The sequence below is a fragment of the Dama dama genome, chromosome 14 (assembly GCF_033118175.1).
Source record: "Dama dama isolate Ldn47 chromosome 14, ASM3311817v1, whole genome shotgun sequence".
Classification (NCBI taxonomy): Eukaryota; Metazoa; Chordata; class Mammalia; order Artiodactyla; family Cervidae; genus Dama; species Dama dama.
Genome location: NC_083694.1, coordinates 43,644,325 through 43,669,821, shown reverse-complemented (window position 1 = coordinate 43,669,821; position 25,497 = coordinate 43,644,325). Strand labels below are relative to the sequence as shown.

At 42.0% G+C, this 25,497-nt stretch overlaps 1 protein-coding gene across 4 annotated transcripts in view; it reads left to right on the top strand.

Annotated features, from left to right (window-relative positions):
* The window catches only part of CAMTA1 (calmodulin binding transcription activator 1), a 965,206-nt gene that overhangs the window by 29,448 nt on the left and 910,261 nt on the right, over positions 1–25,497 (top strand). For all 4 annotated transcript variants that reach the window (XR_009695818.1, XR_009695817.1, XR_009695816.1 and 1 more), the window contains one exon: positions 3,859–3,977. Coding sequence is in view for 1 of the 4 variants with exons in the window: in XM_061160492.1 (XP_061016475.1) it covers positions 3,859–3,977 (119 nt within the window). In the remaining 3 variants the exon portion in view is untranslated. The remainder of the gene's footprint in view (positions 1–3,858; positions 3,978–25,497) is intronic.

Here is a 25,497-nt window from a genome sequence, read left to right as displayed (position 1 = left end):
CCCATGCTTGGCACATAGTTGGTGCTTAATTAATATTTACTTTGGATGAATAGTGATTTGCAGGTCTTAGGTCAGTAATGGCAGTGTTTGCTGCTGTGAGCTCTGGGCTGACTTGAATTTAACAATACGCGCTTATGTTTTCCTGAATCAGTTCCTATCCTACTAATTAAATCTAAGCACATAATAATTAGAGCTAAACAGAAAATTGTAGAGCTTCCATTTAATTTTACCACTCCAAGTTGTTGATCAAATATATTTCCAGTAAGATTTAGCAATTTGATACACCGTTAGACCAACTTATTTTGAACAGTTTGTTCTAGAGGTTGAGAGGTTAATCATCATCAACTTGATTGAATAACAGTTTATAATTATTCAAAAAACCAAAATTATTTAATTTTTATTAATTATGAATCGAAATAAAATGGATGCATCATTTCCAGGTTAGAGTTAATACAGTTACGACTTACCTTGCAGCCGTCAACAATGTGTTCCAAGGAAAAGGTCAAATACATTTCTTTGTATTTAAATGAAGGATTTGGTAATGTGAAATCTCAAATTTAGAAATAAACCATGAAAATAAGTTTTGCCTAATTAAGTGAATGAATTTTCTTGAACATTTTAGAAAGTTCCAGTTGAGTTATACTATGCCTGTAAAATTATTATATGGAAAATATTTGAAGGTTGACTGGAAAGAGTGGTTCATTCTCTAGAATTATAGCTGTCAGCCAAACAAATCATCTGTCAATTTCAGGAGCTTCACTGGTTATTTTTATTGTGAAGTAGGTTAGAAAATGATTTTGTAAAGTCATATATCATACACGCAGATTTTGCAAGATAATGATAATGAAATGTTCTACTGTATTTGGTTGACACTTCCATTTTGCAGTGTCAGAGTTTTACTCTTTGGGTTTAAATACTGAGATGCAGTTGAAACCACTGTATAGCTTATTTTCAGTGTTAACTCAAGGTCTGTTGGAATCCTTGAACTGAGACAAGAATTTAATATCTGGTACATGTTTTGTCTAATTATTATATCAATTATAGTTACTCCAAAAACATTAAAAAGCAACATTTAATTAAAAAACACAATATAGCCATGTGAGCAGTTCTTTTCTGATGTGAAAGCAGAGTTACTCTTTATCCCACTTTAACTAGAGAAACTGAAAACATGAGTTTTAACGTTTTGGCTGTTGGAGTTGTTGATATTCTTTTCCTAGTATTAAAGTTGCCATCTTCATAATGCACTGTGGGAAAATATACCCATCGTTATGTTTCTTAAAGACATCTAATTTATATTTAGTGTGAACCTGAAATTCTGGAAATAGCACAGTTTAAAAACTGATTAAGGGGAACCCATTGGCCTGTTATACTTCTCTTCCTTTTGAACCCATGGCTGCACAGCTCCATAAAGTGCTAAATTTAGAATCTCGACTGAGACAGTGCTTACCCAGCCACTCTCCTTTTCCTCTTTAAAAGCCTGTGGGCCCATTCACCACTGCCTGACTTTGTATCAGAGTAGAAGATGGAAGCCTTTTCTCTAGCAGTTAGGTGTGCTGTTGAAAAGAGTGCTTCCTCTGTCTCTGTCTACACACATACACACACACACACACACTCTCTCTCTCTCTCTCTCACTCTCACTCACTCTCACACTCACTCACATGCTTTCTGTGCCCCAGGACAGTGGGGTTCTTCAAGGAGACTAAAAGGACAGATAATTAACATGAGGTTATGATCACAAACATAGAACTAGAAGCTTGGGTTTAATGTTCTGTTCATTGTCAGAATTATACTTGAACAGTTTTTTCAGAGCTATGGCTCGTCATATACAATTCAAAGTAAGCCTACAGTAGCATAGAGCCGTTTTCATAAAAGGTTACCCTGTAATTGGTAAATATCAGAATTGAGTATAGGTGTTAGAATATCACCTCTATTTTCAGCATTGTACACATCATGGGAGATTTTTAAAAAGCAGAGTAAAACCACTTTAGGGGAAGAGAGAAGGGAGGTGAAGGCTCATGTGATTTGGAATTCTGTGCTTTCAAGTTTTATGGCCCATGGCACCTCCCTTGGGAGGATGAAGTGCAGGGAGCATGCATAAGCACATAAAATTGCAAAGGTTTTATAGTGCGTAATTCATACAGAACTTTCTATGAACTTTTAAACACTTTCTTTTTTAGTTTCATAGCAAGATTTTTTTTTTAAGTTTTAATTTTATTTTGCTGTTAAATTAAAATTTTGGATTCTCCAAAGCAGTCAGTTTTTAAGTTTTTCAAATTTTTTATACTGCTTTTAGAAATAGAGGATATGCATTATAATTCAGTTGGTTGTGTAGTTCATGGACCGAAAAAGATTTAGTATGCTAAAACTCTTAAGTTCCTTTCCTATAAAATATCTCCATATGATGCAGTAAATTTTTTTAGACTTTATGACTATGCCCAATATTTTCCTGTTAAGATCTTTTCCTTGAGAAGGAATGTGTTAATCAGATGAAAAATGTTTGGAGAAGATTTTATTAGGACTGTAAAATTATTTTTTATTCTTTTATGTTTTTCACATGTTCAAAAAGTAGTCTGTGCTAAACAAAATTGTAGTAAATGATTGGAAAAACATATTACTTACTGTATTTCACTTTCAGTATTCTCAACTGATAAACCTCTGTGCCTATATAAGGTTGTTTAACTCTAAGGCATTTAAAGTTACTGAACGTGACAGTAAATTCTGTAGGGATCTGTGCCTAGAGGAGAATTAGAGATTATCTCATTTTCCTTGATTTGGGAAAACGGAAAATATTAAGTAACTTACCCAAGGTCACACAATTAGAAAGCAGCAGAACTGGGCCAGAATCCTGGGCTCCTGACTGGGAGCCCTTTTTCACATAATATCAGAGTGAGTTATGTCAACCGTGACTTTCTGGAGCTAAGTCAGTCTTCAGTATTTTAATGTGTTGCTCCTTAGTACCCAGTTATGCCTTGTACCCTTTAGATATTTGAGCTTCCATTTGGCATTAAAAAAAAAATTAGAGTGGGTAATTTGAAACTTTGACCCAAATGTGTCAAACCTGGCAAGAAATTTGCAGCCAGGCAAAGGGACTTTGTTACAGGAATAAAACAAGAAATGATACTCAGAGAAATAAGTGAATGAAATAACACATAAAGGAAAGGTAGTCAGACATACCATCTAGTCTGAGAGTCTTGAACTTGTCCCTCATTAATTTAGAAGACTTAGGTTTTGATGAAATGTATTAATTATATAGATATGTGTATATATATATAACTCAAATTAATTAGAATATGCTTTTAGAATTTAGGCTAGAAAGTCCAGCCTCTGTATTACTACCTGCAGGTTGAAATTCCTTAGATTTATCAGATTTGTACTTTTCTTTGGAAAGGAGAAGTCTCATTTGTATTATAGAAGATGAAGTAGTAGTATTAGTTTATCAAGAAAGTAAGTAGTTATATTTTAAGTCCTCTTTCCTAAAAAAATGTAACAACTTTTTCCACCTGGTTAACAGAAGATTTCCAGGTTTTGTGAGGTTAAGTCATTTTGTGATTTTGATGTACTTCATGGAAACCTCGTGAAAGCACCTTTAAAAGCAATGCTCAGGTTCTGGGCAGCTGTTGGGCTATTCCCTGTTCACTTGCTTGCCATGGAGCCAAGAACTCCATCCTACTGTAGAGCCTCTTGACCAGTCCTGCTGCCAGCTACCTGAGAAGTGTGTCAGTGAGTTCTGTTAACTAAGGGGTGATGCTCCTGGTCTCCCAGTGACTAAACTGAGCTGCTGTTTCTGACCTTGCCAGTGTACTTAAAAGGAGCTTTTCTCTATTATCTTCTCTGAATTTACTGTTTTCTTCTTTATAGATGATCATGGGAACAGCAATAGTAGTCATGTAAAAATCTTTTTACCGAAAAAGCTGCTTGAATGTCTGCCGAAATGTTCAAGTTTACCCAAAGAGAGGCACCGATGGAACACTAATGAGGTAGATAAATTTCTATTTCTAGGGGTATTAATTTTTTTAAGGGCAAACTTGCTAGGTCATCTTGCGCAGTACTACTATATGTTAGCTTTAAATTCAAAATACTTAACTAGGAAATTGTGAATGAGAAGAATACTGAATCTGGATTTGACAGAGACCAACATGTTGTTTTGAACAACCTCTGATCTGCCTGGCCTGCATTGAAAAATCTCAAATGTGCACGCTGACTTACTAAGATGGCATGAGTTTCTGTCTTTGTGTTTTCCTGCATTATGGTGTCTTGCATTTGGTGGTTGACTCTTATCTGCATCTCAATTAAAGCTTAGTTCTTATGAATAGAGGAACAGCCCCAGTGTTCCGTAGACCATGCAGTGTCTTGACAATGTGAAGTTTCTTGTAGAACTGAGAAGGGCAGACTTCTTATTAACAAAATGGCTCTGGTCCGCTCTGATGAAGAAAGTTTGCATGGAGAATTAACTGGTTTACGTTAGCGAAAGGCATTTGTATGAATAATGAAGGCTGTATAGTAGGTTGTTTATTTGATATCCAGTTAGAAGGTTGATGAAGTAGAGTGAGTCAGAGTCTTATCTTCTTGGATGATGGGTTTTTTTTTTTTTTTTGTAAATCTTAATCTGGAAGTTTTAATATTAAAGGTGGAGTTTTTGGTCATCTTTTTTATTTTGAAATCTGTTTCAGTTTAGGGTGATACCCGTTTCACGTGGTGATGAGACTTGAGTCTGTGTCCATCAGGCTGGGAATTCTGTTTCTTTAGTTCACATGGCTGGGGTCATTGGTTTTGCAAAGTTGGTCTAAATCAGTTCATATTGCTGGTTCAGCATTTACTTCCAAGTTATAAATACAAAACCCTACCCTGTTTTGGGTGCTCTGTTTTATTAAAATACAAGGAGAAGATAGTGTTGCCTATTTACCTTTATTTTTAAAAAATTGTTCTGCTCAAATTCCTGATCTAGAATGCTTTTGTTTTGTTACAAGAGGTTATGTGAAAGTCTCTTCACTTATCCTAGTTTATATATTTAAATATTCACTAGAACCTCATAGTTTTGTCTCAACTGATTTTAAACTACTTTAAAGGTATGTATGTATTGATTATTTGCATAAACTGTATTTCCCCCCTTAGACGAGATACCTTTCACTAACAGCTGGCTTAGAGGCTTGTTGTTTTACTCAGTCATCTATTAATTGTTTCAGACATTTTAGACATGAAAACAAAGTAAATGTGCTGGAAATTAATCATAGATTGTTACTCTGTCAGCAAAATAATACAATTTGGGAGCCGTTCACTAAGTCAAAACTAGGTCATGAAATATTAAAAAACTCAGTATGTTCCATAGTAATCCCTGAAAGAGGATTTGATGCTATGTTATTATACATCCGTTTCGGTTTATTTATAAATGTAACAAAGCATATAATTTTTTCAATATTACATTTTTAATGTAATTGGCAATTTATTTTAACTTTGACTTGAACTTATAGTTGAAACCAGTAATTGCTTAGTGAATTAAAATTAGTGATCTTAAGAGTTATAAAGCTGGAGGTAACAGTGTCAGAAATTTAGTTGGTAGATTATTTAGATCAGTGGTTTCAAAACATTTTTGGAGCTTTTGAACACAGCCTTCAACTTTCATATATTTGTTTACCTCTAAATTATTGATTTGTTCCACCTTACGATTATTTTAGATACATTATAAAATACCCAATAAGGAATTTTTAGAGAGGACCAGATTAAAACGCAGATCAGAAGTTGCTCTGCATTTTCTTCTAGAACCTCAGCTCACGTAGCTCCTCAGAGACCATGGTTTCGGTCCCAGTGTGACTGAAGCGTGTTCCCCTCTGACCCGTGCAGTGTGAGACTGGGATCTGAGAGCTGTGGGCTGTTTGCAGGAGTGGTCACTGCTGCTGAAAACATGGGGTTGGGGGGATGGGGGGGTGGGCCTCGCTGGTGGGGGCCAAGGCACCGCCCTCTTCCCCTGTGATCCGAGGTGCCTTCAGTGATCTATCAGCTCAACCCTGACGAAAAATCCTACGAGATAACTGAATTCAAAGGGTAGAGGACTTTGGCTTTGTTTTCTGTTGAGTTTTGGCTTCCGGAAAAATAGAGGTGTCTTAGAGTGACAGCAGTTGTTAATTCTGTAGGGTGTTATGTGGTGATGGTTACCTGCCTTTTTTCTTTTTTTACTGGCTGGGGTAATAGAAACAAAACAATTCGTTTGTCCTTCAGCCTACTGTCCTTAATGTCACCCACCACTCAGCCCTGAAGGGGACAGATTCCTGGGTAAGGTGGGTTCACGGTCAGGCAGCCTTAAGGACCTGTGGAATCTCTCCAGTGGCCCAGGGGCGTGGAGTCCCTCTGCGGTTGGAAGGGACGACCGTGTCTCAGTGGAGGACGCGTGAGGGAGTCGGCTGGTATTTAGGAGCTGTGTTGTGCACACGTGACGTTCTTGTCGCTTCCACTTGCCAGGACCAGGCGCTCGCGCAGAGAGGGGCATGTTGCACGAGCACAGTTGTGAGCACAGCCGACGCGTGTTTTCCATCTCACTCTCTGAACAGCATCTGCTTGTCAAGGAGACTGGCAGCCAGGGTTGCTTGGATGAGATGTCAGCTGTCGTCTTTCTCTGTCACCCATGTTGTTCTCTCTCTGCTGGGTCTGCACAGTTGAATTCCCGGGTAGAATCTGACTCCTCTGTACTTTTGAGACGCGCCCTTCGTCATACCTGTGTGGTCACACTTGTGGTTGGTTACTGGAGAAAACCCACCTTATGACCGGTGTGTGTACATCTCTTGAGAGAGGGAGAGGAAGATTGTGCCTGTTCACACACAGCATGTTGCCTTTTACAGATGAGGGACTGTTGGTAAAAAGGGTGAAAGAACTTCGTCAAGGTAGCACACATGACAGGGCCTGTCTCTTTCTGAGCTTCATTTCTTCTACGTTGTTGATTAATTCACAGGAACATTCATTCTGTGGTGTGTCTTTCAGGGTTTTAATCAAAGACCCATAACCCTTAACCACATTAGGGTACTTGGCAGATCAATTGTGTAATTTAGTTTTGGGTTTAAAAGAGTTAATGTAAAATTAGTATTGTGGATTCACATGCAAATTTGGTAAAGCTGAAAGTCACTGGCAAGGAAGACTCTTAGCAATAAAAGAGATTGTAGGGCCTGCTTCAGCACTTTTAACCTTTTCTAACTCATTGGGATAGGTGAACTCTCCTGCCCTTCTTGAATATTGTTTGCAATTGCAAAATAAATGTTGTATCTAAAAACAAGTCAATTTTAGCTTATGCTTTCTCAGCCATAAACACTCTTTTCCCAGGAGATGATAATGATGATGATAATTACGGCAGCTACCATTTATTGAACGTCTGCTGCATGCTAGGCACTGTTGAGTTCTTTCCGTAAATCTTCACGTTTACTCCTTGACCTAGTCCTGTGAGGTAGGTTTTGTGAGTATTCTTACATGGTATATATGTGAGGAGACTTGAACCACAGAGTTGTTAAATAAAGCACCTGAAAATGGTGGCCTTGGGAGTCCAAGCCCATCCCTTGATCTTGGAGCCCATACTTTCTTCATTTCTGTTCCAAGAACAGTTTCAGATATGACTTCCCCAAGGTCTTGCCCTGTTTAGTGACTTCTTATCATTTTGTTTTATTCATTTGCTTCATTTTTCATTTTCTAGTATTATACATAAACTTAATGTATTTTTGTCTGAGAATTTTTTTGAAAAAGTAGTAGATTGTGTTAGAGAAGGAGTTTTGACTCTTAGTAATGAATATTAATGTGTGGGCTCTAGGTCAGGAAGAAAGTACATTAAAAACAGAAATTCTGTACCTGTGTGTAACTGGCAGGTTGATAGGCTTGATTTTTTTTTCCTGGGCAGGAAAAAGTTTATTCAACACAGAGCACATTTGTTAGAGAACCAACTCTTATTTCATGATCACTTTGGTATTCACATAATTAGGTGAACTATTACGAGATTTCTGCATTTTAAGTTAATATTGATATTTTTAAGGCCCAGAGCCAGAAATAATTATGCTAATGCAACTTTCTGATTGCTCAAACGACTACTTCATAATTACACATATTAGTACTCCATATATGTTGTCCAGACTGAAATTTCTTTTGTTTAGTCATTAATTAGCTGTTTGACTTAAGCTATAACTACTGCATTCCCTCCTTGTGGGATCTGCGTTTCCAGTGGCGTTCTTCCAAAGTGAAGTTAATGCAGCACCATGAACCTTTTATAATGAAAATGTTCTCCTTCAGTATGTTCAGATCATTTTTGTGTGCTGCTATTTTTGAACTATTAATGCTCTTTCGTTTGTTTTTCCTCTAACACAAAGTTTCTCCGGAGTAAGCAAACAAAAAAGAATTCCAGTTTGTATTGATCTTAAAGAAAGTGCTGCAAAGGTTTGTGGTGGTAGCTTCAGAGATTTTCATATTAAATGCATTTTTTTAATGGTAAAAATGTCTGTGTAGGGAGCAGTACACATACAGACTGATAGAATCATACCACATACAGAGAAGCTGAAGAAGAAAAAACCCTCGGGTATAATGCCTTTTCTAGGGAGAGAATTAGCCTTTTAAATCCTGAATACCGGCCCCCCCCCAACTTTTTATATTCAGGTAAGAAAAATGGACTTTATGACTATGAAAATTATTAAATTGTATTTCATTTCAATTATTTTAACAAGAACCCACCTTTAAATTTTTTTTAAATCATTTTTTTGTAAAGGTATATATTCTTGAGTATTTTTGTATTTTAAATTTTTGTCTCTATAACTTACAAAATTGTAGATTGAGGGCTGCAGCTTTTGCAGTTATTGGTCTTACTTGTGTACTTGTTGTTCAGTCACTAAGTATTTGTGACCCCATGGACTGCAGCATGCCAGGCTTCCCTGTCCTTCACTAGCTCCAAGAATTTGCTCAAATTCATGTCCATTGAGTCAGTGATGCCATCTAACCATCTCATCCTCTGCCACCCCCTTCTCCTCTTGCCCTCAATCTTTCCCAGCATCAGGTTCTTTTCCAGTGAGTCGGCTCTTTGCATCAGGTACTAGTGTACTTACATATTACCTTTTTGAAACATGGACACATATTTTTTGGAGACCATTTAAGACTCTTTTATATTTCCCACATTTAAACTAAACTGAAAAGCATTTTTGATTATAAAGGTGAGTGAGAGATTTTGGCAGTGTTAAGCGTTTGACTGGTCCCAGATCATTCTTTGAGGCCAAGCAGGGCTTTTGTGGTTAAGTTGACAGAGGAGTCTGGTGGGCTACAGTCCATAGGGTTGCAAAGAGTTGCACGTGACCGAGCATGCGCATACATACACACACACACACACACACACACACACACACACACGCATACACACACACACACACGCGCATACACACACACACACGCATACACACACACACACACACACACACACGGAGGAAAATGCGTGTATGACCCGCAGTACATACAGAGAGCCATATTTTCAGAGTGACAGCCTTTGATTTTTGAGTACAGTGTGTGGTAGCAAATTTTAAATTAAATGTGATCATTTTGTAGCAGTTGAGTTAAGCATAATTCCTCTGTTTAACTTAGTGGTGTGAAGTAAATGGATAGCTACTGAGATCCATGTGAACACAGGCCTATTCATCAGATAGTCTGTGTCAGTCTCTGGTGTTGCGGTAGCAGAGGTGGTAGCAAAGGGGAGGGAAGACATTGAAATGCTGGGGGCAGGGCATCCCCCCACATCCATGAGGGGAGACAGGTGAAGAGAGCAATACAGATGGGTTTGGCCTCGAGGAGCAGTAAAAGAAGCACATCTTACCTGCAGAGAGTCCAGTAATGTTTATAAAATCTAAGATGTTAAAGAAGTTTTTCTTTAAAGGGAGAAAATTTCTGTAGACCCAATGCAGTTTGACCTAAACTATTTTTATTATATTATTTCAGAATGTCACACAAAAGAATATTTGGCCCATACTCTGTGTTCAGTAAATATTTGTTGAATGAATGAAATGCGGAAAAACACAAAAAACTCAGCATAATTTTTTTAATTCTTAGAGTTCTTCTGTGAATATAAAACTCAAATAGTATTTACATTACATAAAAAGAAACCACAAACTAATAAAATTTATATTAACAGCATTAGTTAAATGCAGTGGATGATGTTTTTGCCAAATCTATATTGTTTCTTGCAATGTGAATATAGTCCTGACTGTTCTCAGGCAGGTTCTTTTTTTTTTTTAATTGATTTTTATTTTGAAATTTTTACTTTGTATTGGGATATAGCCGATTTAACAGTGTTGTGGTAGTTTTAGTTGAACAGCAAAGGGACTCCACCAAACATACACATGTATCCATTCTCTCCTAACCCCTGTCCCATCCAAGCACAGGCAGATTCTTTTGAATTTGGCACATGGCACTACTGTGTGCCCTGCAGTTATCCTGCCCCTCCTGCACCGAACTATTCATAAACTGTTTTTTTGCTCAGCAAGCGTTTCTCTAAGCCTGTCGTTAGGCCTTGGCACAAATATATCATTTAGTCTTACGTTCACTTCTGGTTTTCCTCATTAGTCCAAGAACAACTTAAATGACACTACTGGGTACCCCTGCAATTGTAATTACAAATCACAGACTTGAGCAATGAGTTTGTGTGCTAGAATATATTTGCTGTAGGTTTTACTTTTTCAGATTATGAGTTAATGTTTGAGATGAAAAATTCCTTACTGAATGCAAGGATCACCGATGTCTTGGAAAGGATACAGAACTGGCCAGTTGGAAACAGGTTATAGTCTTGGCTCTGCCACCATGCAGCTGCGCTTTAGGTAAGATACCTTCTAGGCCTCTTTTGTGTCTTTGGTGGTGGTGCGAGGTTGTGCTTTGAGAGCTTTAAAGATTTGTCTGAAGCCCAATTCTCCAGTTCTGGAGGCTCGAGCCCTGTTGCCAGCTTGGGAGTTTGCTTATTGTTTTAATTCTTAATCATCCTTTCATTTATTTGTATGTTAAAGTGTACCATTCAGTGGTCTGTAGTGTGTACACACGTGGTGCACCTCCATCAATTCCACATTTTCATCACCCAGCAGGTTGGGGGTTTTCTGTCCCTCTGGCCTTGGTGGAGCTGGCCCCCACCTGGGCAGGCGGCCTCTGTTCATACTCCAGTTTTTGTGACCTTTTCTTTGGAAAGAGGAAGCATGAAGGATTGTCTCTATCCCATTCCCTGTCCATCTCTGTTTGGCCTGGAGAGCTGAAAGCAGTGGAACCCTAAAGCTGACAGCATCTACTTAACTTACCTCCCTACCTGTCTCCCACCTTCCAGTCCTTTTAATATTACCTATCAAATGTTCCTAATGATGAGTTATTATTTGATTATGAAATTCTGTTGGAAATTTGAAAAGACATTCCTAAAAAATAACCTGTTTTCTGGTTTTAAGGCTTTTGTTTATTTTTATTTTTGGCTGGGCTGAGTGTTCGTTGCCGCGCAGGTGTTTCTCTAGTTGCAGCAAGCGGGGCTCCTCTCTAGGATTGGTGTGCGGGCTCCTGGTGGTGGCAGCTTCTCTTGTTGCACGGGCTCGAGGTATGTGGGCATTGGTGGTTGCAGCTCTCGTGCTCTAGAGCTCAGTAGCTGTGACGCCCGGGCTTAGTTGCTCTGCGGCATGTGGGTCTTCCCAGTTCAGGGATCGAACCCGTGTCTCCTGCATTAGCAGGTGGGTTCTTTACCACTGAGCCACCAGGGAAACCCTGAGTTTTAATGCTTTTAAAAGCCTGGGGAAGAAAAGGAAAAGATGCAAAAAGAAACTCCTTTCTAGATGGATGAGAAAGCACAGATGGGCTGGAGTGAGTGTTATGAAAGATAACTATGTGTCTGGGAGAGTGTTTTCTGTTAGGGAGAATTCTATGGCCAGGCTGTGTGGGTTTCCTGAAGCTTTCTCAGTGGCTGCCTGTGTTCTCTGGTCTGGTGAAGGGTGCAGAGCTGAAATAAATGTAACAGTTAAAGACCTTGCAGTTTCCATTTAGGGAGAAGTGGGGAAAGTGGGAGGAGCTCCAGCCCTGGGAATTGAACAAAGTGGAGCAGGTATGTGTGCCTCAGTAGGGCAGCCGAAGTACCACCAGGGTGCAATTCCAAGGCAGCTTCATTTAGCACTGAATTCGTTTTACTGGGATTCCAGTGGAGTTTCTGGGGATAAAAAGGTTTCCCATGTCCAGGAAACCAGAAAGCTGAAAAGTAGCTTGACCCAGGCTGGGAAGCCGCCTGAGCCTGAGTCAGTGGGAGCAGGTGTCTGAGGGGCGGGGCTCCAGGTGTGTGTATGCCTGCTAAGTCGCTTCAGTCGTGTCCAACTCTTTGCAACCCCGTGGACTGTAGCCCGCCAGGCTTCTCTGTCCGTGGGATTCTCCAGGCAAGAGTATTGGAGAGGGTTGCCATACCCTCCTCCAGGGGAATCTTCCCAGGATCGAACCTGCATCTCTTAGGTCTCCTGCATTGGCAAACGAGTTCCTTACCAACTTTAGTGCCACCTGGGAGGCCACACCTAGATTTTGCTATTTACTTTTTATTATGATTTAAGTTTTAGAGCTGTTTAAGGTTCACAGCAAAATTGAGTGGAAGGTGTGGAGAATTCCCATAGGTGCCCTGCCCCCTCCCATTCAGCCTCTCCTACTGTCAGCATCCCCTACTGGTGGTTCTTGTTGTATAGTCCCCCAGTCGTGTCCGACTCTCTTTGACCCCTTGGACTGCAGCACTCCAGGCCTCCCTGTCCCTCACCATCTCCCAAAATTTCCCCAAGTTCATGTCCATTACATTGGTGATGCCGTCCATCCATCTCATCCTCTGATGCCTTCTTCTCCTGCCCTCAGTCTTTCCCAGCATCAGGGACTTTTCCAGGGAGTCGGCTGTTCACATCAGGTGACCAGAATGCTGGAGCTTCAGCTTCATCATTAGTCCTACTAGAGGGATGCCTTTTTATAAGCAGTGAATCTCCGTGGACACATCAGTATCACCCAGAGCTCATAGTTGATGTTGTGGTTCACTGTTGGTGTTGCACTTTCTGGGGGTTTGGACAGACACTTGTGACGTGCATCCGTCCTGGTAGTTTCATAGAGGTTAGTTTTGCCACCCTGCCGGTCGTCTGTGTCCTGCCCTTTTACCTCCCTGCCCCCAGCAGCTGCTCATCTCTTTATTATCTCCGCAGTTTTGCCTTTTCCAGAGTGTCATGTAGTAGTTGGAGTCATAAAACATGTAGCTTTTTCAGATTGGCTTCTTTCACTTGGTAATAGGCACTTAAGGTTCCTCTGTGTCTTTTTATGGCTTGGCAGCTCATTTCTTTTTAGTGCTAAGTAATACTCCTTTGTCCAGCTGCACTGCTGATCATTTACCCATTCACCTCCTGAAGGACATTTTGGCTACTTCCAGTTTTTGGCAGTTTTTTTTTTTTAGTTCTACCAATTTATTGCTACCAACCCATCTCCCTCCACCGTCGTGCACACATGCTCAGTCATGGACTTCAGCCCGCCAGACTCCCCTGTCCATGGATTTTTCCAGGCAAGAATACTGGAGTGGGTTGCCATTTCCTTCTCCTTTTTGGCAGTTTTGAATAAAGCTGATGTAAACATTCATGTGCAGGATTTTGCATAGACGTAAGTTTTCAACTCCTTTGGGCAAATACCAAGGAGTGCAATTGCTGGATTGTATGGTAAGACCATGTTTAGTTTTGTAAGAAGCTGTCAAACTGTCTTCCAATGTGGCTGCACTGTTTTGTGTCCCCACCAGCAGTGAAAGAAAGTTCTTTTTGCTCTGAATCCTCACCAACATTTGGTGTTGTTTGTGTTCTGGATTTTGACCATTCTCATAGATGCACAGTGGTAGCTCATTGTTGTCTTAATCTGCGTTTCCTAGGTGACATGTTATGTGGAGTATCTTTTCATATACAGTCTTGCCATCTGTATGTCTCTTGTTGAGTTTTAACAGTGGTTTTTTACCTTGGCTAATGGTCCTTTATCAGAGGTGTTTCTTGCAAGGATTTTCTCCCAGTTTCTGGCTTGTCTTTTCATTCTCTCGATACTGTCTTTCACAGGACAGAGCTTTTTAGTTAAGTCCGGCTTATCAATTATTTCTTCCATGGATAATGCTTTGGCATTGTAATGCTATACTCAAGATCTTCTGGTTCTTCTCTTGTGTTATCTAATAGGAGTTTTATAGTTTTGCATTTTATGCTGAGGTCTGTGATTCATTTTGAGTTGGGTTTTTGTGAAGGATGTAAGGCCTGTATCTGAATCCTTTTTTGGGTACCTGGTGGCCCAGTTCCAGCACTATCTGAAAGTGTCGAAAAGACTCTACTCCACTGTGTTGCCTTTGCTCCTTTGTCAAAGATCAATTGCTGATGTTTATTTGGATCTGTGTCTGGGCTTTCAATTCAGTTCTGTTTCATTGATCTATTTGTCCATTCTTTGGACAGTACCATGTTTTTTTCTTTGCCGCCTGAATAATTTTATTTATTTATGACTGTGCTGGGTCTTCATCGCTTTGAGTGGACTTTGTCTAGTTGCGACAGGAAGGGGCTACTCTTGGTTGCAGTGCAGGGGCTTCTCGCTGAGGTGGCTTCTGTTGTGGAGCATGGGCTCTAGGCCGTGCAGGCCCCGGTAGTGGCAGCACTTGGGCTCAGTAGTTGCAGCTCCCCGGCTCTAGGGCACAGGCTCAGTAGTTGTGGCACATGGGCTTAGTTGTTCTGCAGAATATGGGATCCTCCTGGACCGGGGATTGAACGTGGGTCTTCTGCATTGGCAGGTGGATTCTTTATCACTGAGCCACCAGGGAAGCCCGACACTTTCTTGATTATGTAGCTTTGTGGTAAGTTTTGAGGTCAGATAGTGTCGGTCCTCTGATTTTGTTGTTCTCATTCAGTATTAAGTTGGTTGCTCTAGGTCTCTTGTCTCTCCTTGTAAACGTTATAATTAGTCTGTTGCTGGGATTTTGATTAGGATTGTGTTGAACTTAGAGATCAAGTTGAGAAGAACTGACATCTTGATAATAGTGAGTTTTCCCATCTGTGAACGTGGACTGCTTTTCCATTTATTTAGTTTTTTATTTAATTCATCAGAGATTTGGAATTTTCTTCCTACAGCTCTTGTAAATATTTTGTTAGATTTATACTTAATTTCCTTTTTTGGGGGGTAGGGGTACGCTAAGGTAAATAATACTGTGTTTTAAATTTCAAATTTTGCTTGTTCATTTCTGATGTATAGGAAAGTGATGGACTTTGTATATCAATCTTGCATAATCGCTCATTAGCTACAGGAGTTTTTCAAGAAGCCAAGCCCCCAAAGAGAGACCACATTTCTGTGTGTAGCTCATGCCGAGATAGTTTTTTTTTAAAGAGGTCAGGGAGTATCCCTGTGGTGGCGGGGAAGTCGACACAGAAGGTCAAGTCAGTGTTGTGAGGTCACACCCTTTTAGTGCTCTGTGTAGGAGACTGGAGTCTGTCAGAGCACCTGCCAGGAGGGATGCTTTCCCATTGGACCCAGGGTTCTTATTTAGGAAAGGCTGCTTTTCCTGAAAGAGGAGGGGGGAAAACACTGAAATACATGTGCCTTTTAAATAGTTTAGAATGAATTGAAAGGGAAAAATGCCATCTGCTTCCCATTTCTGAGAAAGGATACACTAAAATAGCTGGAAATTAAGCAGGATCTATAAAATCGAGGTCAGAGTGTAGTCATTTCCCATTTTTCCTGACATGTCTTTAAACTGTGTGGTGACAGGCTCCCCTTTCCCAGCATCAGAGGACAGTTGTTAATGTGCATGTTAAAATTTTATTTTATTTTTGTGCTGTTGAGCAAAATTTAGACTTCCTAACACTTGTTTTATTTAAGAATCATTTTTGTTAGATGATTTAATTATTATCAATCAAAACTTTATATATTTAAGCATTTTCCAGTAATTTTTAACAATCCATTTCTCAAGCAATTCAGAGAACCTGCTTTGTGGTGATTATATATTTTTTATTTCATAAATGAGGATAGTAAGACATAAGTGTTCTGAAGTTAGCATTTATTGTCATCTAATATAGCGTATAATTTACTTCTTTTTATTGTGTATTGTCCGACTGCCCCTGCTAGGCTGTCAGGTCCTGGTTGACAGCAGTCTTCATCCGTTCTGTTCACGGATGGATCTTGGGAGCTTAGAGTTATCTTAGGGGCATGATATCAGGTGTTCAGTGACTGTTTCTTGAATGAATGAGTACATGAAGAGCCCAACAGCAGATACTGTTTAGGTCTCTACTCAAGTGTGCTGCTAACACGTTGTCCCTGAGTTGGACATCCTGCTTAGTGATAGTCATTGGTGTTGCCAAACAGATCTATGGGAGCTGCCCCTGAAGGCTGTTCCCTGAGTCGTAGGAGGCGGGATTGAGGCACCCAGTGTCAGATAAACTGCTCCTTGTGCAGTGTGAGTGGGAGTGAGGCTGGAAGCAGGACTGTGCTCCATGGAGGAGCTCTTCCTGTGGAACCAAGAAGTCTGGAGGAGGGAGGACTCCTCCCCCCACCCTCCGCGTCACATAGTTCAGCAGGGGAAGAAAGAAGGCCAGGTCATCCCAAAGCCAGCCATTGAAAGAAACTGTCGACTCTCTGATATATGTCTCTGAAGACATGTTACTTACTGATGTGGCCATATATTTTATTGTTTGTTAACTCACAGGGGGTTTACTGTACAGGTGGTTTTGTAGTCTGGCTTTTCTCCTAACATGTTATGTGCATCTTAGACCTTTTGGACAGTGATTCACAGCATCACATTTGTTGATTTTGTGTTAGTATTCCATTGTGTTTTATGTCCTCATGAGTTCAGCAAGGTTTCTGAGGGCCAATACGTGCCAGGCACTGGTTGAGGATGCTGAGGTTTCCAGACAGACAAGTTTCCTGTTGTCATGAAGCTTATAGTTTAGAAGGGAAGACAATACCTGAGCATGTAATAAGTATGTAAGAATTTCAGAGAGTTGTCAGGGGAAAATAGAACAAAATACTCAACTGTGAGCACTTGAAGTGGGTTGGTTAGCCTTCTTTAGAGCATTTGAGCTGAGATCTGAATGATGAAGGACAACTGCTTGAGGATATGGGGGAATATTTTAGGCAGAAGGAATAGCAAGTGCAAGTGCCCCGAGGCAGGAACGCATTTGGTTTGAGAAACAAAATAGACAACAACATGGCTGGAACAGAGTGGACCTGGGAAAATTGGGATAGGCAGGGGCTAGATCTTGAGGTCCTTTGTTGGCACCAGCACTTGGGATTTTTCGAGTAACCTGAAGTCACTGGAGGGTGGACTTTCAGGAAGTGATAGGTCTAAAGTGGGTTTTTTATTTGCAGAGCTGTCCTCTGGCTGCTCTGTGACTGACAGGGAGACCAGTCCGAGGCTGTTGCAGTGATTGGCAATCTTGGTGAGAGACGATGGAAGCAGTGAAGAGGAGAAAAGTGGGGTGACTTTTGGAGGTGGAGGTGTCAGGACTCTTGGGATTGGATATGGGGGTGGAGCAGGCGTCACGAAGGATTCCTCATTTGCAGCCTCAGCTGCTGCATTGATGTTGGTGCTCATAATTGAGACCAAGGAGGCTGAAGGAGGGGTGTCAGGAGTTCTCTTGGGCTGTATCGATTTGGGATGTTTCTCAGACAGTGCGGTGGCTGTGCCGAGTAGGCCACTGTCTAGAAGTCTGAGCGAGGTCTTGTCTGGAGACATAAATTGGAGAGCTGTTAGACGGGGTGAGATCACTCGGGGGTGAAAGATGGATGGAGAAGGGGTGAGATAAGCCCTGGGTGGAGCAGGAGGAGCCAGCCAGGAGGAGTGGAGAGCCAGGGAGCAGTGGTGAACCGGGTAAGGTGGGCCTCAAGGAGGACTGCATCAGTTTTCGGTTTGCTACTGTAACAAATCACCACAAATTTAGTGGCTTAAAACAGCACAGATTTATCATTGAGTTCTGCAGGTCACACGTCTGACAGGGGTCCCCCTGGGCTGAAATCAAGGTGTGGGCAGGCTTCGTTCCTTTCTGGGAGCTCCAGGGGAGACTTCCTGGCCTGTTCCATCTACAGAGGCTGCTCACATGCCTTGGCTTGTGGCCCCTGTCTCCCATACGGAGCCATCACTGCAGACTCTGTGACCCTACTCGTGTCATCACATCTCTTTCCCCGTCTCCAACCCCTCTTGCCTTCCTCTTCTAGTTGTTAGGACTCTTGTGGTTCCATGGGGTCTACCCTGACAGTCCAGAGTCCCTTCCCTATTTTAAGGTCAGCTGATTGGCAGCTTAATTTTTCTGTATTTACAGGAGCTGGTGATTTGAATGTGACTCTTTTGGGGAGGGGTGACACTGTTCTCTCTACCTCAGAGGACATAGTCAGGAGGTGACTGTGAGGTTCAGTGAGGTGGGGAATGGAGCTGTGACCCCTGGGTTTGGGCACCAGAAAGCTCTAAGTCACCCTGGCAAATGATGCCAGTGGAATGTGGGTTGCAAGCAAATGCAGCAAGGACTTGGGGATGGCAGGTGTTAAGGATCCTCCCGGGAATTTTGCTGCGAATGAGAGAAAGCTGTGGCATGAATTCAAGAGTAGATGTGCAGAATGGGAGCCCTGATGTAGCACTGAGGTGCAGAGACGTCTCTCTCAGGAAGGCGTTGAGTGTGGGTCACCTGAACAAAGAACCCAGAGTCAGACCAGGAAGTGGTTTGCAGAGATGGAGATATCTAAAGAAAGAAATAATGTGGTTATTTTGAAATAAGCAGCAGAATTATCTGATGACTGTTGCCTGCCCTGCGTCAGTGGACAGAACCCTTGTCAGTGACTGTAGCACAGCCCTCTGCCCACCATGTCAGATGCTCTGTCACCCCACGAGCGGGCGCCCCTGTTTCTGAAGTTGGTATGGAAGGTCCGCCTTTCCTCCCTTGGGGACCAGCTGTGGTCAGGCCACGACACAGGGCCTCGGGGGGAGAGTGTGTCCTGCATGCAGGGGAGCTGCAGTCCTTTTCTGTCCTTCCTTTACTTCATTAGGTTTTAATGACATTCATACTCAACAGTGTTTATCGAACACTAGGCTCTGGGGAAAATGGGGGTGATCAAGACAGATCCCTGCCCTGTGGAGCTTGCCTTCTGGAGGCCCCGTCTCAAAGCTGACCTCTTCCTGGAGGCAAGGCACTGAGCTTGTGTGGTCCATACTCTTCTGCACATCTTGGTCTCTGACCAGCTGCGGACCCTCAGTTTACTTTGGAACTGTGGCCACATGCTGCTCTTTACCCACAGCTGCCCATTGTACCACGGGATTACGGCTGATCTCTGGTTACCACGGGTGCCTTTGCTCAGAGCCCCTCCCTCCCTCTTCCAGCTTAAATTCTAGCATTCATAGTACATCATCACTTTCCCTTTTTTTAATTAGTCAATTAATTTTTTTGTGTGTGTGGCTGTGCTAGGTCTTCATTGCTGTGGTCCAGCTTTGTGTAGTTGTGGCATGGGGGCTTCTCGTTGCGGTGGCTTCTCTTGTTGTGGAGCACGGGCTCTAGGGTGCACGGGCTTCAGTAGTCGAGGCTCGTGGGCTCAGTAGTTGTGACTCACTGGTTTAGTTGCTTCAAGGCATGTGGAATCTTCCCAGACGAGGGATCGAACCTGCATCCCCACATTGGCAGATGGATTCTTCACCACTGGATCACCAGGGAAGCCCCATCATCACACTCTTAACAGATACCTGCCACTTTCCTGCCCATCTCCTCTGTCACACCCAGCTGGACAGATCTCCATCCTGAGTGGACCCCATCCCCTGGCTTCTCTATGCCTTCCCCCAGGAGTGCAGTGTTGCTGGAGAAAAATAAGGTGAAGGATCGGGCTTCTCTCTTTGTAAATTCTTGATCCCCAGCTTCAAGTGGGTGGTGTCCACTGCCTACCGTGTTCTAGGATCCTCCTCCAGCTCCTTGTATTCTCACTTCACCACAGCATCATACTGTCTGCTTTCTTCATGCTAAACCACCCCTTCACCATCACCACCCCACTGCCTCTCAGCCCCTGAATCCACTCAGTGTTTAGCAAATACAAGGCAGTGGTGGGCCAGAGCACCCCACACAGGCCAGGGCTGTGTCTTCCTTCCTCCCATGGGAGGCTAGTCTGTTCCCATGAGCTCTGGACTGATCCTCTCTTGTCTCAGGGACTTCAGTCCGGTGGTGGTTTTGCCTTCTCCTGCCTCATTGGTCCCTTCATTTCTACCAGATCATTCAGATTTGTGTGCTGAGGTCTTCTGGGTGTGCTCCGTCTGCAGCAGAAAATAAATAGCCTCCCTCTCCATCAGTTTGTTTTTCAGTCACTCAGTCATGTCTGACTCTTTGCATCCCTATGGACTGCAGCATGCCAGGCTTCCCTGTCCTTCACTGTGTCCCGGAGCTTGCTCAAACTCACGTCCATTGAGTCAGGGATGCCATCCAACCATCTCATCCTTTGTTGTCCCCTTCTCCTCCTGCCTTCGATCTTTCCCAGCATCAGGGTCTTTTCCAGTGAGTCGACTCTTTGCATCAGGTGGCCAAAGGATTGGAGTTTAGCCTCTGCATCAGTCTTTCCAGTGAATATTTAAGGTTGATTTCCTTTAGGATTGATGGATTTGATCTCATTGCAGTCCAAGGGACTCCCAAGAGTCTTCTCCAACACCGTAATTTGAAGGTATCAGTTCAGTGCTCAGCCTTCTTTATGATCCAACTCTCAAATCCATACATGACTACTGGAAAAATCATCAGTAGCCCCATTTAAAAGCTTCAACATCAAAGCTTCTCAAGAAAGTAATCCACATATTTTCTCTACTTTCTTGGTTTCCAGTTACTCTTCACCTGTTCTTGTCCAGCCTTTCTCTATCCCGCTCCCTCCAACTGTCCATGTTTTCCAGCCTCAGACAAATTGCCAAACCCAGTGGACACAGTCGTCATCTTGTGCAGCCTCTTAACAGCTTTCAACATGGTTGCCCCCTCCTTCTCCCCAAGATGCTTCTCTGTGATGACACCCTGTTTTATGTGTTCCTCTGGCTACCTCCTCTCAGCCCCGAGTCGATTCTTCATTCTCAGTCAACCTTTCAGGGGTGAAGTTCCTTAGGCTTCTTCCCTCAACGTCTCTTTTCACACAGCACTCTCTTTCTGAGTGGTGTCGTCTCCTGACATAGCGCAAATGCTGTCTGTATGTGTCAGATTAAGCTCTGACTTTTCCTCAGACGTTGACTCTGATACCTTACTTGCACCTCAAACATCGTCATCTGAAATGGAACTCTGGATCATTCCCCTGATCATCTGCCTCGAAAGTGCTCCTTGTCCTTTATTTCTGTCTCAAGAGCAAGTGTAGCCCCAAACCCTGTAGAACAGCTCTTCTCCTGCCCCCTCCCCACACCCCTCCTCCATCTCAGGGTTGCTCAGGCCCTTTTGCATTTGAGTGAGGAAGCATGGATACCTTTTCATAAACCAGTTGTACTGAAATAGTTATAAAAGTCTTAATGAAACAAAACTTTTTGACACAGTGCTATCTGTGCGTCTTAAATGTTCTTAAATAACAGATCTAGTAGTAGGTCTGTAACTACCATACATTTGAAGTAATGATACACACAAATGAAACTTCACATAATGACATGTGTAATTGGGATTTTAAAAAGTCTTGAGGTTAAAGTAACAGGTTCAGCATGTATTGCTGAGTTGTCCTGTACTCACAGTTAAACAAAATACTGTACTGCAGTTGGAGGTTACTGATATAAGGGTGTAGTTCTTTTCTCATCCAAGTTCATGGACTCCCCACCTTCATTGTTTGATCTGTCCATTTCCCATTGTCACTACCTGCCTGGGCCTCTGGCCTCCTCCAGAGGCAGTTGCCACAGCCAGCCCTTGGATCTTGGCTGTTAGGAGGCAAGGTTAGACTGTGACTGTGTGTTCACATGAGGACTGGAACTCAGGAAGCTGCTGCCTGAGGAGGAGACCGAGTTAGTGCAGATAAGCTCCATGCATTCTCTGAACCAGCGGCTCACACATGGGCTGATGCTGACCCTTCACAGGGTGTTTAGAAATAAGTGACAGTGCTTCTGGTGTGTCACAGTGAGTGTGTGTGGGGTGTGTTCTGTGATCCTGTGCAAAATGGTAAAAGTTCCCTACCTGAGAAGCTTGGAGAGCCCAATGCCTGCCCCTGTCCCCAATCTTGTCTTTGTGTCTGTGATTCTTTCCCTTGGTTGCCTCTTAGTGTCATTTGGGCAGCTTTCTAAACATACCAGGGCCTGGGCCCCACCTCTGAGCAATTACACTGAGGTCTCTGGGGGTGGGGCCTAGGCTTGGGGTTTTAAAAGCTCCCTGGGAGATTCTAAAGTGCAGCCAGGTTGGGAATCACTGCCTTAAATCTTCTGTTGACTGCTTTCAGAAGACGTCTTCACTGTAATTAAACAAATTGTGGTTAAAAGTAAGCAAAAGGAAATCTGGAGGGAGCATTTGTAATAGACAAGTGAGATTTATTAAATGTACAATTATGTTATTAGACCACAGATCACTGGAACTAACTGACACTTTGGATTAAAACTCTGAAGCCATGGATAGCATTCAAAGTCTGGTGGGGGCAGAGGTAGTCTGTTTTTGTTTTCTTCCCTGTAGCTTTCTTTATTCTTTTCTCCTTTCTGACTATTTTAGCCTCATGCGATGAAACACCCATTTGTAGCAGATCAGTTTTTCTTTCCTTCTCATAGACCATCTCCACCAGGTAGATGCTCTCTTTCTTCATACCTTATGCCTCTTTGATGTCAGTTGCATTCCCCGCCCAGTCCCAAGACACTGTGACAGTGAGCATTTCTGATACAGTGGCCATCCACTTTGTAAAGACACTGTACTTTACAAGCCGATCAGTTTCTGAGAAGCTTTAGTTGTTAGAAAACTTTATATTGTTGCCTTAGTCAGGGAAAGATTTGGGAAAAGGACCAAGAGGTTTGCTCAGACCTCATGGAGGGAGCTGTCTGGGAAGGTATTGGTTGCTAATGGTCTTTCATAACTTTTCCTTGACGATAATCTTACTGGTCTGAGGGTAGTTATGAGCATACTCATTCCACATTCCCATGTTTCTTTTACTATTTCTGTCTGACACTGACATAATCTCACTCTCACTATGACAATATATTCAGTATGATTTTTAAAATATTTTACAAATATATAGTGAAGATCAATCTTACTTTGCTTTCTAACTTTTACTAGAATAGTCATTTTTCTTCATGCCCACGCATTAATTTTTTATTTTCTTACTGTTTAATTTTTTTGCATTATTCATCTGTACCATTGAATTATCTGCTTGTGATTTTCTGTAAGTTGATGCCAAGTCTTAATGGTTTAGCCTGTATCTTTTCACTCTTTTATGAAATTGCATTAGATTATGATTTAATCTTTAATCAGGTTGACTTCTTTAAGTTTTGAAATGTGGGCTGGAACTGTTCTGTGTATGTGAGTAAATGTTACATGCATGTTGTGTATGTGTGTGTGTGTGTGTGTGTCCTATGTATGTGGATAATGATGAGGTGTGATTGTAAGAGCCCTTGGTATATATGAACCCAACTTCGTGAGTCGTAGATACTTAAGATGGTAAGAGCTGACTTGCTGGGTCTGGCAGCCTCTCCTTCTCTTGGTCAGGGTACCGCCAGCACTAAGCGTTTTGTTTAGGGAAACGGAAGTAGTTGGTGTCCCATAAGTGTTCAGTCAGGGAAGCAGAACTACTGTGAGTTTTATGGAATAAGGGATTTATTTATTATAGAAGTAGTCGGTATAATCCTTGGAAAAGCTGAAAAAAATAAGGCCCAGAGGAGGAATTAGAAGGTCAGAGAAGGGTCATGAACCACCCCCTGAAACACTGGGTGGGTGGCCCAGGCAGCCTGTGGGGCTCTGGGAGCCCTCTGGGGGGTGGGCTCTCCTTTCATAGGTCTGCTGCCCAGCTGCAGGTGTTGGGAAAATGAAGCTGGTCTCTGAAGAGGAGACAGGGGAAACAGGTAGACAGACTGAAACACTCTGACACCTCAGTTCCTGTCACCACCTGTAACCACACAGGCCTTCAGAGAGTAGAGTTTGTTCTATTCTCGTTTTTAAATCTCGGGCAGACTCAGGGAACAGGATCCTGGGAAATTCCAGCTGATCCACACTGATGGAGATAAACACTGCCACAGTGAGGGTTGCACAGCTCTTTGACTACCTGGAAAGTACTCTTGATGGTATGTGAACTGTGTCTCAATAGAGCTGTTATTTAAACAGTACTGCCACAGGTTGAAAACTCTAAAGAAAAGCCAGGAAATAATTTGTGCAAGGGTCAGGATAGTGGTTACCTTTAGGATAGAGGAGAGGTTGTGAAAAGGAGTTTGGGATGTTAAAAAAATTTTCCCCCTTGTTATGGGTGGGAGTGAGGCGTTCCTACCAGTGTTCACTTCAGTATCATATAGCCTGTAAATACATATTCTGCAAACACAAGGAAGACATGAATTCACAATCCAGTGTGGTAGGCAGTGAAATTGGTGCCCCTTGTAAGGTATGGGGGCACAGTATGCTGTAGTCTACATTTTCTAGTTTTTTAACGATTGGAAGATGTTAACATGGCTGATGTACATGCTCCTTCCGGAGATCTGGAAGCTTCAGTCGTCACTGTTTCCTGTCAGTTTGTGTCCGTGTCACTCTGAACTGGAGGGCAGTCCCTGTGTTCTGGTTTCTAACAAGGTCTTCAGGTCACCTGGCAGGTCTGTCAGTGAGTTTTGAAAATAGGTTAATGGGGTATTTCTATCACTTTTCACTGTATACATTTGATTTTAGCATTTGAATTAAGATTTCTTTGTGCTTAAAAGTACATTTTACAGATATAGTAAAACTTTCATATCAAATCCTTTTTGATAATCTGAGAAATCAAAACATTCTCATCATCTCACTTTTTGGAAGATGCCTTTATCTACTCTCCATTTACATGGAGCCACTTTTCATTTGAATGTTTGTTATGGCTCTTTTATTCTCTTTGTAATGAGGAAGCAATTGCCCAAATAAAGATATGCAGCTTTCCTGCCTGGGGCTGTAGTTGTACCACAGTTAGGAAATGGATGTGAAGGTTTTTGCAAAAGTTCAAAAACAAAGTATCTTATACCATTTGTATGCAAAGACTAGAAAAATGTTTGCTGTAGTTATATAGACTTTTAACTTCTTCTCTTGGTGTAGAACTAAATATATATATATAGTTTTTTTTTTTTTTAATGAGATGATTTAACTCCTTAACTAACAGGAGCCCTTGAACAGGTGATTTCTACATGAGTTGAATTTTTATAACACAAGTGCTTGTTAGAATTACTTAGAGTCCTTCTCAACTATTTGTCTTTCCCATTCTATTGTTTTCCTCTATTTCTTTGCATTGGTCAGTGAGGAAGGCTTGCTTAGCTCTCCTTGCTATTCTTTGGAACTCTGCATTCATATGGGTATATCTTTCCTTTTCTCCTTTGCCTTTCACTTCCCTTCTTTTAACAGCTATTTTTAAGGCCTCTGCTCAGACAAC